Here is a 14,210-nt window from a genome sequence, read left to right as displayed (position 1 = left end):
TTAAATCATTTCTTCAGATTTGCCATCCTTGATGTTAGGGAATTTCCCTCAGAGGATCACTCATTTTTGATCCTTTTAATGGATCCCTACACCAATATGAACTGAAGTTAGTTTTCTTCCCTCTCACACCAGTTCATCCAGCTATAGAGAAAGGAAAGGCCTTAAGATATCTCTGTATCTTGAGACTATCCAAAGTACAGGAATCCTCAAGAAAACTCAGCATGTGGTGTGGAAGTAATTAAGGTGCCAAATGAAAGAATTAATTTTATGAGCACATGTGGAAGTAGATGTGTCTAAGTTAAAATAAGCTCTGGAAGGAATAAGCTGCCAAACACTTCTTATTCTTTAAGACAGAAAATATATCTGTCTGCATATTGAAGCTGCCTATAAAGGGATTTGCTAGCATAATTGGAAAGCAGCCTCTGACTGTTTCAACCTATGAAAGCCTCTATTGGCCACAGAGTCAGGATAGCAGACTTCTCAGGGGGAGCTCTGGAAGGAAGCAAAGACACTGATTGGAGTTGAATAATCAGAATTGTTTTGAGAAAATTTTGCCTAGCTCCCATGGAGTTAGTTTTAGGCATCATTAGATGAAAGCCCATGAAGTTTTGGGAAAATGTTCTAGATTTCTTATTGTGACAATGGTATGCTCTTTAAATGCTGATATTCCTGGAAGTGGCCTCCTTCTCTTTATTGGCACCATCCCAATTCTGGAGTTCTGTAAACAGCTGTTTATTCAACATGGCAAGCCTTTCTACTGGGTCTCATGTTCTTTACTTTCTACCCAGAACCATGAAGTTATTGTTCAGCCATTCAACAGTACTTTTCCACGTGAAAGATGATGGGATATTCATTTCAGTCTTGTCTAAAAAACAGGGGTCAGAATGTTGTAGATGTTGGGCAAGGATTTGGGATTTATGTTTGATCCTGTCAGTAACTTACTGAGTGACTTGGGGATGTGATTCAATTCCTTGATGAATTTCTCATATGCAAAAATAAGACAGTAATCATTCTGTGGAAATTAATGGGATATCTGTAAAGGGCCTGGATCTTCTTGGTAAAGGTGTTACATAATTAAAGGTGCTAATATGCATAAGAAATGTATGTTCTTTTATATTCTTTCCCTACTCCTTTTGCCCAAAGCATTGAATTGCAGATTTCTGGTGAAAGCATCCTGAAACTTGGTTTTATTTTGTTTTGTTGTAGATGTGACTGACAGGAAGCTATCTGTAGAAGAGGAGGAGGCCAAGAGGATAGCAGAGATGGGAAAGCCAGTGTTGGGCGAGCACCCCAAATTAGAAGTAATCATTGAAGAGTCCTATGAATTCAAGGTCAGGACATCAATGAGAGTGCTGGGATGGGAGGCAAGAGATTTGGGGTTTAGGTACAGTTCCACCATTAAATGGTTGTGTAATGGGAGAAAATAATTCAAATTGTGCTGTGTCTCAATTTTCTAGTCTGGAAAATGGGTATAACTGTGCTACAAGGGGATGTTATGAGGACAAATTAAGGAAATTAGAAGAAGGGGATTATAAAAATGCTACTTATTTAGCATTTGTATTCACTAGCAAGTTTCCTAACCTCCCAAGGCCTCTGTTTCTTTTTCTTCACCCTGAAAAAGGTGATTGTTGATCTTTCAAAGCTAATTCCTGTGATGCTAAAATCCTATGACCAGATGATCTCTCAAATGCCTTTAAGTTCTTAATCCTATCTCATTATAATTTTATTTTTTAAAGCTCAGATGGTATAAACTCATTGCATCAGCACAGGGCCTATTAGAGATGGTTATTGTGAGTATTATTATTTCTGGAATAATATGAGGAAAGAAAAAAAGAGAGAAGGATCCTTTGATACTTTTCAGTCCTCAGCCTATGCAAATCCATTTGTAATTTCCCCGCCTCTAGCAATGAGGCATTCTCCTATCTTGCTGTCCTAAATAACATGGAATTCCTCGTTGGGCCCTGAGAATTCAGACCTCATGGCTTCAGGTTTCTGTTTTTTTGACAGAGTACAGTGGACAAATTAATCAAGAAGACAAACCTGGCCCTGGTTGTGGGGACACATTCCTGGCGTGATCAATTCATGGAGGCCATCACTGTCAGTGCAGGTGAGAAGGCTTAGAGTTATGGATGCTGAGGAGGTTGGATAATACTGGTGAGAAGTTGGAGGGGGAAAGAAGCAGCATTGGTCCGTGGCTTAGAAAAAGATAGAAATTCCTATTTCTGAGGATACCTGTGTGCCAGCATTCGCTATCCTATTCTCAAATGTGCAGGTGATTGTTAAGCTTGGTGAAGTCACATACCTTTCTGTATCTTGGTTTCTCTTTTCTGTAAAAAGGAGAGGCAGCACACTCTTTGTGTATTTACTTCTGAACTTTGAGAATTAATAAAATTGTGGATGTGCTTTTTAGAAGAATTTCATTTCTGTCTTTTGTTTTCATATCACCTTCATTTCTGAATATATCCCTTCCCCCTCTCCTACCCAGTAAACCACCCTTTGTCATAAATAATAAATAAGGAGAAGAAAAGCAATTCAGCAAAACAAACCAACATATCAACCAATTTTGACAGCATATGCAGAAATATAATTCTCTACCTGTGTATTTCTTCAACTCTTCTCTGAGGTCAAGCTTCATTAAAAGATGCTTTTAGTTCCTTAAGAAAACATTCTCCTGTCAGAACTGGAAGCTGGATGTCTCATTTTTTTTCTGTTGGCCTGTGACCAAAGGACTACCTTTAGTGATGTCCCATGGGATTGCTGTAAACCACAACTCATAAATACTGCCATGAGGTAGAAAACCACAGTTCTCTTTCTCTCTCTCTCTTTCTCTATCTGTCCCCCCTGCCCCTTCTTGCCTCCTCTCTCTCCCATTCCATATCAGCAAAACACAAATGTGTTTGCCTCTCAGCAAATGGTAAACAGAGAGTTGCTGACTAGCCATGGTTGCTTTCAGAATTCTTCATTGCCATAGCAACCCACGAGGTCATATCCCACAGGTCCCAGTGTCAGAGTAAAGTTATAGCCCTGGAGAGAAGACTTGCTGCTGACCCACTTTCCAGCATCAATGGCTAAGGATCTATCCTCTCCTTCCATTACCCTCTGGTCACTACTTTGGTCCCTTGACAAAAAGAGGCCAAAGGGAAGGAAAATAGAGGAGTAATGCATTTCCTGGTGTTTAAGGGAACTCTTGAAAAAAAATTCAGCATTGAATTATAGACTGTTAGAACTGGGAGGAACCTTAAAGGTCTATTCCATCTTACAATTCTTTTTAGAATTCTTCATCTTACAAATAAGGAAACTGAGATCCAGAAATATGATATGATTTTCTGAAAGTCCCATAGAGTGCAGAAAAAACTAGAATCCATGCTTTCTGACAATGAGCTTAGTAATTTTCTTCCTATAACATACTACCTATTATGAAGCCCAGTCTACTCCAAGTAGTATGCTATGCCGTCACAGGGTAAATGTGCCAAACGTATGTAGGTAGAGTATATCTTTTCCTAATAGACCATCTTGGCTTGCTCAAAGTAGAATCCACCTGCCTTGTCTTTAGGTCTTGGGGACACCTCAACAGAGAGGTTTAAGAATAGGGATTTGAACACAGGTCCTCTGACTCCAAATCCAGAATACCGCCATTAGTAAAATTGGGCAACTGGAATAGATGACACATCCCTTCCATCTCTAAATCTACAATCCTCTGAACTCTTCCTCCTCTTTTTTAAACAATGCTTATTCCCTCCTCTAAAGCTTCATTCTCTGCTTTCCCTGACAGTGACTTTCTTGCCTACCTATCCTGTCCATGAAAAATCAGCAGCTTTCTTTCTTTCTCCTCCCTGGAGGACCCACTTTGGGATGATAAATGCTGCCCAAGCTTCCCCCATCATCTCTGCATTTTATTGATCCCACTGTGATATCCCCAAAAAAGGAGAAAAAAGGAGGGGAGAAGCAATGATAAGACAGAGTTTCCAAGTGTCTGAAACTGTCCTTCCTGGGTCTCTGTTTGTATCTCATAAGCACAGATGACCAATTCCTGGCTTTTGTGATCAGTTTAGTGTCATTTGTTTCACCACAGTAGAGAAGCAAATGTAGTTCCCTCCTACACCACTTCATCTAGGCCTCTGACCTAGATTCTGTTTGAGATTGCCCAAGAGATAGCAATCTCAGTCTGTTGTGGCATGGAAGTAATTAAAGGGACATTTTCTTGGGTCTGCAGGACTCTCTTCCTGCTCCCTTTGGGAATAGTTCTAAATACCAATGTATGTGTGTGTGTGTGTGTGTGTGTGTGTATGTTTGTATGTGTGTGCTCACACACACAAACATACACACACACACACACACACACATGCACAAATAGAGGAATATAAACTCTCTTGGTTGCATTTAGAAAGAATAAGGAATGAAAATATGTTCTTCTGCACACTTTACCTGGCCCTACTTTTCTTGCTTCCAGCAGGAGATGAAGATGAGGATGAATCAGGTGAGGAGAGGCTGCCTTCCTGCTTTGACTACGTTATGCACTTCCTCACTGTCTTCTGGAAGGTGCTATTTGCCTGTGTGCCCCCCACAGAGTACTGCCATGGCTGGGCCTGCTTTGTGGTTTCAATCCTCATAATTGGCATGCTCACCGCCATCATCGGTGACTTGGCTTCCCACTTTGGCTGCACCATTGGCCTCAAGGACTCTGTCACAGCTGTGGTTTTTGTGGCCTTTGGCACCTCTGTCCCAGGTGAGATTGTGGGAAGGGAATCCTGAGAAGATGGGGTTGGTGGGGAGAGAATGCTATGTGACTCATGTAAGGTGCTATGCTTAGCCCTGTTCCTCAGCAAAAGCAGCCATTTTAGGGCTCAGGTCATTGATTCTCAACAGCTTCTCTTAGTTGTATTGCCCAACAATCTTGGACAGTGCTTGATGGTAAAGAAATGGGAACTTCATGTATACCATGCACCATTCCCTTAGAATCCTGTCTAAAATGGCCCAAACTCAGGATACCCTGAAATATGAGGAGGGTGGTCTCTTGAAGGTCTTTGAGGACTTAGAGCCAGAAAACCTTCTGGATGACCATTAGCAAGTAATTTAACTCCCTCTAAGTCTCAGTTTGCTCACTTGTAAAATGGAGCTAATGCTACTTACATTGCAGTGATATATGAGGATCCAGCAACAAGATATTATTATTATCAACCTTATCCCTTTACTGATTTTTCATACTAAGCACCACAAAAATTAATTACAGGGGGGCAGCTAGGGGGGGCAGCACCAGCCCTGGAGTCAGGAAGACCTGAGTTCAAATCCAGCCTCAGACACTTGACACTTACTAGCTGTGTGACCTTGGGCAGGTCACTTGACCCCAATTGCCTTGCCTTCCCCTCTCCAAAAAAAATTAATTATGGAGTAGAGGGAAGAAGGCAATAAGCATTTATTAAGCACCTACTATATGCCAGGTACTGAGCCAAGCACTTTACAAACATTACCTCATTTGATCCTTACAACAGCTCTAGGAGATAGATACTGTCATCATCCTAGTTTTACAATTATTGAAGGACAAGTAATATAAGATACCTGCCCAGGACCATACAGCTTCTAAGGCCAGTTTTGAACTTGGGTCTTCTTGACTCTAGGCTGAGAGCTTTCTCCTCTTTGCCACCTTGCTATCTATAAAATAAAATGCCTGTTCTCAAAAAACGTATTCAGTCAAGGACTTGAGACTCTTTCATGTCTCTCAGTGATCCTAAAAACTTACCCTGGTCTAGCTTAGTCCATCCCATGGAGCCGACAGCACCTTGGGACTCAATCTCTAATCATCCACCTTTGCTAGCTCTCTGACAGCTAGAGTCCAAGGATCGTGCCACAGAGAAGATGCTGGAATACATCAGGGGTTTAAAGCTAGAAGACCCAAGAGATCATCTTGTCTAATCACTGGATAGACTGTTAAGGCCTAGAATAAAAGTGTCCAAAGTGCAGACCATCTGGTCAGTCACAGAATCATGGAGAACCATGACCCCTCATTTTACAGATAAACAAACTGAGACCCAGGGAACTGAGCTGACTTGTCAAAGGTTATGTAGCTGGTTTGTGTCCATCAAGTGCTGAAATATAAAAGTGGATTTTAAAAATGGCCCCAGACTTCAACAATATGTCCACAGATTTGGAAAAGTAAATGACCTTAGAGGTAATTTAATCCAAGCCTCCCATTTTCCTGATGAGGAAATTGGGGCCTAGAGATGTTAAGTGTCTTGTCCACATCTGTGTAGCTGATGACCAGAGAGCCAGGACTTGAACTCAAGTCTCTTAATTCTCAACATATTGTTATTTTCTCTCTACTACACCACACCACTATGTGAAGTTCAGCAGTTAGGAGTTGGCCATTCTTAGACATAAGACTCAGTTTTCCAACCCATCTTTTTCCTATTCCAGACACTTTTGCCAGCAAAGCCGCTGCCATCCAGGATGTATATGCTGATGCCTCCATAGGCAATGTCACGGGCAGCAACGCCGTTAATGTCTTCCTTGGCATTGGGCTGGCCTGGTCAGTGGCTGCCATCTACTGGGCCCTGAAAGGACAGGAATTCCACGTCTCAGCTGGCACCCTGGCTTTCTCTGTCACCCTCTTCACCATCTTTGCTTTTGTCTGCATCAGCGTCCTCCTATACCGGAGACGGCCCCACCTTGGTGGGGAATTGGGTGGCCCCCGGGGCTGCAGGCTGGCCACAACTTTGCTCTTCGTGACCTTGTGGCTCCTGTACATTCTCTTTGCCACACTGGAAGCCTATTGTTATATCAAAGGGTTCTGAGCAACCGAGGGCCGGTAGATCCAAGGAACCTCTCAGCCTCACCACCCGGCTCCAGCGACCACCAGGATGTTTGGTAGAGGAGAGAAAGCACCAGACATCCATGTCACTGGGGCACCATCTTCTGCTTGAATCTCCCCCAGCTAGGCCCTGGGACTAATGGACAACATGAAGGGTACAGCTGTAACCAATCAAACAGAAAGACAAAAGAAGCTACAACTTATCAAGTATTTAAATACAAGCCAACAATAGCAACAAAATCAACTCCCACCTCCTTCCTCCCCACAGTCCCAGCCTCCACAGCAGAGGATCCTGCTCATCTTACTCTTTTCGGCTCCGTTGTACTTGGTTGTTACATGTTCTCAAGATTGGGATTTCTCATGTGGGTCTCAATGGGATATCAAACACACACACACACACACACACACACACACACACACACGCACACGTTTCCACATCCAGCTGACAGGGTTGGAGGCGAATCATCACAACCATTTGACTTGGCCTCGTTTTCTAATTTGTGTTATTATTGTTGTCATGTGTAATCATTATTGTTATTTGGTGTCAGGTTTACCTCATTGTTTATTCTATCTTCCTCCTGACATCCATGACAAAGATGAAATGGAGCAACACTGGGCTGTTGTATAGAGAAAAAAGAGGGTGAATTTTTTAGCCGCAAACAATCTCATTCTCCCTAAGGAAGATCCATCATGATTCTGTCCTTGTTTCCTTTTTTTCCCTCAGAGTCTTTTATAGGACTGATATACTTAATGTGAAAAGACGCATGCTCATGTGTGCGCACAAACACAAACACATACACACAAACACCTATAACCACACACACAGTTGTTGGGGGGGGGCAATTAAATATTAGAGTTCCAAAAAGGAAAAAAAAACCCTTAAGACAAATATCTTTGTTTCCTGTCCCAATTGCTGTGTTTGAATACAACATGTCTTTTGTACGTTTATCAGTTCCTTCATAGTCATGGTATTTTACGAAGAACTATCTAGATATGGATTTATCCTGGGGAAGCAATAGGAAGTTAAGGCACAAGATGGAAAAGACCTGGCAGAGGAAGGTGTGATGTGTGACTTCTTGACCTCCTCTGATTTGCTTTTTGAGGTAGGATGAGAGGCATGTGCATATATCGAGATTTTTTTTTTAAGGCAAAACAAAAACATCACTGATTTGGTGTTCTCACCATTTGGTGCTTTTGAGAAATGTCGACTTCTTCATGGTCTTCCCACCTAGAGTATCATTGTGTTAGGGTTCCCCAAATTTCTTAGAGTCACATGAATTTGGGAGAAGTTGGGAGTAAGAGAGACTCCTTCCATCTGCTACTCTAATTTCTCTGTGCCTTTAAGGGATGAGCACTGATACCCTGTATAGTTCTTCTAAGTCACCAATGTGGGCTATATTGGACACTTATCTTTTAATGGTCTCTCATTGTTTTGAAATTTCATGAAGATATTTTTCCATCTGTACCTGAGTTATATTTCTGTGATCATAATTTTCTGAGGTCCTAGTTTGGGGAGTGACATGTTGTCGTGTCATTCAGATCTTGACAAAGTTTGAGAGGTCTTGTCTTTAAAATATACATACATAGTCACCATAAAACTGCCACAATTCTTCAGGTCTCTTCATTGACATAAGTACATTTTTAAGAGTAAAAAAATGAAAAGAGCAAAAAATACCATTTAATCTTAAACCCATTTTTAAAGAAAAAAAGTGCTCATGTCATAAGGTCTATTGACAGTCACCATTGGAAATTTTGGGGTGGTTAAAAAAATAAAAGCTATACTCTATCTCTTTAAAAATACATGCCATTTATCCTTGTTTTTATTAACTGCAAAAGACCAGAATGCCATTTTGGGTCCTCTCCTCAGTCAATGTAATTGAGATGAAAATGTCATTTATGGTGAAGTGTGCTTCCAATGATGCTATTTATGTCAGATCTGATTTAGAAAAAAGACAGGCTAGCACTGCAGAGGTAGCTCCAGTAGGGCCACACTAGAACTGAAGACACTGGAGGGTAGCAAGGCCATGAGTTACAATTCTTTTTTTTACATATAATTAATTTATTTGTCTTCAGTTTTCAACAATCACTTCCATAAATTTTAAATTTTCTCCTCCTTCCTCCCCCCTCCATTCCCACGATGTCATGGAATCTTATATGGGTTCTACACATGCATTCTTATTAAACACATTTTCACATTAGTCATGTTGCATAGAAGAATTAAAACGAATGGGAGAAACCATGAGAAAAACCAAACCAAACCAAAACATAAACCAAGAGAAAATAGTCTGCTTCATGTGTTGTAACTTTATAGTTCTTTCTCTGAATGAGGATGTCATTCTGCTTCATGGAGCTACAATTCTTGCAGAAGGAACAGGGTAGGAAGGAACCTTTTATAATGGGAAGGGATGTAGAAAGTTGCGAGTACTAATCTTGAATGGGGAAAAATGAATCTTTCTCATAATCCAAGGATACATAATTCTTTCTCCTTCACAAATACACTTAAATACATCAAGATTAGTTCTAAGTTGGTACTTTCCATAGACCATTCCTATGATGGGATTGTTAAGGTCAGTATCAGAAAATCACAAAGACAAACTTAGTGTATTATACAGTAAAACAGAGTTCAAGTTACCATCTGGGATTTGCAAAGGAAACGGGATCAAGCAACATCAATAAACACTTGAAAGTGGCTCAGTTGTTTAAGGTGGGCATGTATATTTCTTAATTTGCATTTGTCAGATGCAAACCTATAACACTATTTAGCTGGTTGAACAGCAAAGAAGAGGAATTATGAAATCCATATGGGACCTGATTTAACTCTACCCTTTGTTTGGATAATTATCAGGTTATCTGGATGTTCAACTCAATTCAACTCAGGATATATTGTTTGTATTTCCTGTGTGTAGAGTACCATGGAGATGTCAAAAAGTGAAGTCAATAAGCATTCATTAAATGCCTACCATGTGCCAGGTACTGTGCTAAGTACTGGGGATACAAAGAAAGCACCCCTTCAAAAAACTGAAAATAAACAAAAAAAACCCCAGATGCTGCTCTCAAATATCTCACAATCTAAAGGAGGAGACAAGATGCAAACAACTATGTACAAATTTATCATATATGTGGTGTGTGTGTGTGTGTGTGTGTGTGTGTGTGTGTGACAAATTGGAGATGAATATCTGGAAGGAAGGAAAGTGTAAGCAAACAGGACATACAGGAAAGGGCCAAGTTATGAAAGCCTTTAAAAGCTAAAATAGAGGATTTTTTATATTTGTTCCTGGGGCTAAAAAGGAGTCATTAGAGTTTATTGAATTGGGGGTGGGGGAAAGAAAGACACGGCAGACCTGTAAGAAAATCAGTTTGACAGCTAAGTGGAGGAGTGGGTAGAGAAGAGAGGGAGGAAAATCAACTAGTAGACTATTGAAAATACAAAGAGGATAAGACACAGTCTGTATCCTCCAGGAGTGAACAGTCTCGTAAGACTTCATCTAATACTGTATGCTGGGTGTGTGGGCAGAGAGGGAAGCAGGGGAAATGTTCCCTATTGGAATGACCTTGGGGAAAAGGGAAGAATTGTGTTGAGAATGATGCCATGGTTCAATCAACAAGAGATACAAATATAACCCGTAAGTGCTTACTGTGTTCCAGGCACTAGGCTATGTATTGAATCTGTTGTTACAGAGCTTTTTCCAAACTCTCTTGGCTCCCCAATACCATGCATCTCACCAGAGAAGCCTTTACAATTAGGTCTCTATGGGGCAGAAGGGGGAAGGAAGGGCATAGTGGGTCTGGGAAGTCATGCTCCTTCCTATTGAGAAATCTGGTTGCTTTTCTCTCTTTGTATTGTCAGACTCTCCATCCTCATCTTCTCCAGCTTCAGTAAAACAAAGGGAAAAATGGTTGTTGGATCAAGGATCATTAAAAGGAAGAAGGATAAATTTAAGGGCAAAAGCTGTCGGAACCTTTCAGTTTTATCTGAGTCAGGTATTTTATATCTCAGAGAGAGGCAGTATGATGTAATGGAAAAGTCACTATAGTAAGAGTAAATAGAACTGAGTTCTGGTCCTGGTTGGACCACTCTCTAACTATGTGACTCTGGGAAAATCATTTCCTCACTGGGCCCAAGTTTCTATCTGCAAAGTGAAGTGATTAATCTAAATGATCTCTAAGGTCCTTTCAATTTAATTCAATAAACTTTTATGAATCACCTCCTGTGTGCAAAACACTGTTAAGAGCTAGAGATACAAATATAACCCATGTCTCAGCACTTCAAGCTCTGGGTTTATATGGCCTGAGTTGCGTCGTGGGGGCATTCCCCTTAGAATTATTCCCTCTTTAGCTTATAGTCTGGAAACCTCAAGACTATAGCTTGTGTCTAGGTATTTACACACAGGTGAAAGGACCCTATACTAATACTCAGGATAACAAATGCATTTCTTGGGTATAGGACAACCCTTATTTCACCTCACAAATATGCAGATAATGCCAAGGACCTTCCCTAAAATTATGCGGAAGGCCCTCTAAAGCAGTGATGCAAAGCTTAAAAGAAACAGCAGCCCCTAAACCATTACCCACATGTTTATATATGTATATGTATATATATATATGTATATATATATATACATATATATATATGTATTTTTAAATTAATACATTAACACATTAAAATCAGATGAGAACATTTTAATCTGGCTTTGGCTGAACTGGGTTGTGTTTCATGGGGCTCATAAAGTCCATCTCAAGACAGTGCATTTCCCTTTTCCATAGGGTGCTCAAATCCTCTGACTCATGACTACCTCAGGGTTTGGACTTCTCCATTTAATTCAAGTCAATTAACATGTATTAAGCACCTACTATGTGTGCTTAGCACTGTGCTAAGCCTTGGCGATACAAATAAGAAAGAGACAGTTCCTGCTTTCAGTGATTACAATCTAACTTGAGAAGACAACATACAAAATGTGGCTGAAAGGGGGAGAAGGGGAAGGTCACGGGGTCCTGTACAGGGACATCCCAAAGAAGTAAAAGTCAAGCAGAGGGGAAACTAAGTCTCCTGAGCCCTCCATAAAGGCAGGCTTTGGGAGGAGATTGATGCTCCCCCCACCAGCTCTCCAATAAGAAAGAAAAAACGACTGAGGGTGGGTGGGGAAGGTGCTGATTATCATAACCTGAGTAATCTGAGTCAATCCTCGGAGGTGAGGAGACTTCAGGTGATCAGCTCATCCTGGTGTAGGGCATGAGTCCCGTGGAGTCAAAACCAAGCAAAGCTGCTGATGAAAAGGAAAAATGAATGTGGAAGAGCTAGAAAAGGAAAAATGAATGTGGAAGAGCTAGAAAGGCAGAACCCCACCAGACTGTCATCTCCTGTAACATGGAATAATCCCTGTCCTCCTTACCAACAAGGTTTCTGGGGGGATAAATTGAGGTAATGTAATTGTGAAAGCTCTTTGTAAACTAGAAAATACATATGTATGTGTAAGTTTGTTGTTAGAACTATCTCCGGTCAGTCAACAAGTATTTATTAAGCACCTGCTAGTTCCAGTCACTGTGCTAAATTCAAAGAAAGGCAGAATCAATTCTTGCCTTCAAGGAGCATATATTTTAACAGGAGAAGACAAGTAAATTGCTAGGTGTGTAAATATCTATATAGAGAGTAGCTAGAAAGCATCTGAGGGGGCCAGGGAAGGCTTCCTGCAGAAGGTAATTTTACTGGAGTCTTGAAGGCAGCAAGGCAGGATATTCCATTCTTCTAATGTTAACATATTCCTCCTTGTGCTCCACCCAAACCTGATTCCTATTTTTCCACCCACTGGTTCTGTCACTTTGGCAGGACATAGAATAAATGTCATGTTTGTTCCATGGGGCAGCCTTTTAAATATCTGAAGACAGCTACTATGTCCTTCCCAAATTAACTTTTCTCTAGTCTAATATCCTCAACATGTCAACCATTACTCACAAAATACAGTTTTTAGACTCTTTACTGCCCTATTCAGTTATCCTCCTGTAAACATTTTGCAATTTGTCAGTTTTTCCCTTAAAATTTGGTTCCCAGTTGAACACAATGTAATTTGCTCAGCACAGATTATGGTGGGAATGTTAACTTGCTTGATCTGAACACTCTAATTTTATTAATGGCTCCTAAAACCATGTTAGATTCTTTGAAGGCTCTGCCACGCAATGTTGCCTCATACTGAGCTGGCAGTCCACTAAAGTCTCCAGGTTTTATTTACTATTAATCCAGATCTATCTAATCATACACCTTTAGGAAAAATGGGGCTGTGGGAGTTTAATTTAGTGGCTAAGCAAAAAACTGTAAATGTAGAGACTGTTAGAAGTTTATTTAGACTTTAATTTTGTGAACACATTGGTTTTAAGGAGGAGTGCCATTTAGGGAGGCCAAATTCATGATCTGTCAATAAGTTCTGAGTGACAAGGAATCAGTTCCACTAGTCTCTCCAAGTATCTGTGTCCTAGAACATCAGCTGGCTACATACTTCATTTGGTACTTACATAGTTTTTTTTTTTAAAAAAATCTAAATATCAGACTTTTTCACTACCCCTGTTAGCTTTTATTTTATTGAGGTCAGATCATTACTCAAAACTTTTTTGCATCTTGCTTCTGTCATATTAGTGATCTCTCCTGATTTTGTGTCACCTGCAAATTTGATAAGTAAATAGTCTGTGTCTTCACCAACAAAATTGTTGAACAGGAGAGGGCAAGGTGCAGAGGGACCTCCCTTTATGGCCAATAATTGGGTTGTACCTCTGCTGTCATTAATAGACCAAGTCATTAATCAACACGCTCACTTTGGATAGGGTCTTTCAACTAGCTACATTTCTCACTAAAAAATGAGAGATTTAAGAGTTTTTATCAAACATATTACTGAAATACAGGCATACAATGCAGGAATACACCAACAAGTATTTAACAACCTACTTTCTGAAGCAAAACACATGTTTAATCTGCATTATTCATATTTTCTTCTTTACTTTCTAGTCTAGTTGTTATTTAGTCATTTTTTCAGTCATGTCTGACTCTTTGGGAGTCCCTTGGCAAAGCTACTGGAGTGGTTTGCCATTTCCTTCTCCAACTCATTTTATAGAGGAGGAAGCTGAGACAAACAGGGTTAAGTGACTTGCCCAGAGTCACATGGCTAGAGTGCGTCTTAGACAGTGTCTAAGGCTGGATTTGAATTCAGGAAGAGTAGTCTTCCTGACTCCAGGCCAGGTACACTATCCGCTGTGCCATGTAGCTTCCCCTTCTTAAGTCTAAACAATCTACAAAACAACAAATCATACTCTGATTTGTAGCATTTGTTGATTTTCAAGGCGTAAATGTTTATGCTGAAAGTTTAATAATGGGTTCTCAAGCCAGTAAAAGCTGGCTCTAGCATATCTCTGATACTATATC

General features: G+C 40.4%; 1 protein-coding gene across 8 annotated transcripts in view; it reads left to right on the top strand.

Annotated features, from left to right (window-relative positions):
- Positions 1–8,605, top strand: part of SLC8A3 (solute carrier family 8 member A3) — a 221,091-nt gene extending 212,486 nt beyond the window's left edge. For 5 of the 8 annotated variants that reach the window (XM_072629254.1, XM_072629258.1, XM_072629255.1 and 2 more), the window contains 4 exons: positions 1,207–1,331; positions 2,008–2,107; positions 4,451–4,726; positions 6,412–8,605. In XM_072629254.1, coding sequence (XP_072485355.1) covers positions 1,207–1,331; positions 2,008–2,107; positions 4,451–4,726; positions 6,412–6,788 — 878 coding nt within the window. In that variant the 3' untranslated portion in view covers positions 6,789–8,605. The remainder of the gene's footprint in view (positions 1–1,206; positions 1,332–2,007; positions 2,108–4,450; positions 4,727–6,411) is intronic. The other 3 variants (XM_072629259.1, XM_072629257.1, XM_072629256.1) reach the window with 1 other exon arrangement.
- The last annotated feature ends 5,605 nt before the right edge of the window (positions 8,606–14,210 follow it).

The sequence above is a fragment of the Notamacropus eugenii genome, chromosome 1 (genome assembly GCF_028372415.1).
Source record: "Notamacropus eugenii isolate mMacEug1 chromosome 1, mMacEug1.pri_v2, whole genome shotgun sequence".
Classification (NCBI taxonomy): Eukaryota; Metazoa; Chordata; class Mammalia; order Diprotodontia; family Macropodidae; genus Notamacropus; species Notamacropus eugenii.
The sequence above is the reverse complement of the archived record's forward strand: the minus strand, read 5'-3'. Positions and strand labels throughout refer to the sequence as shown.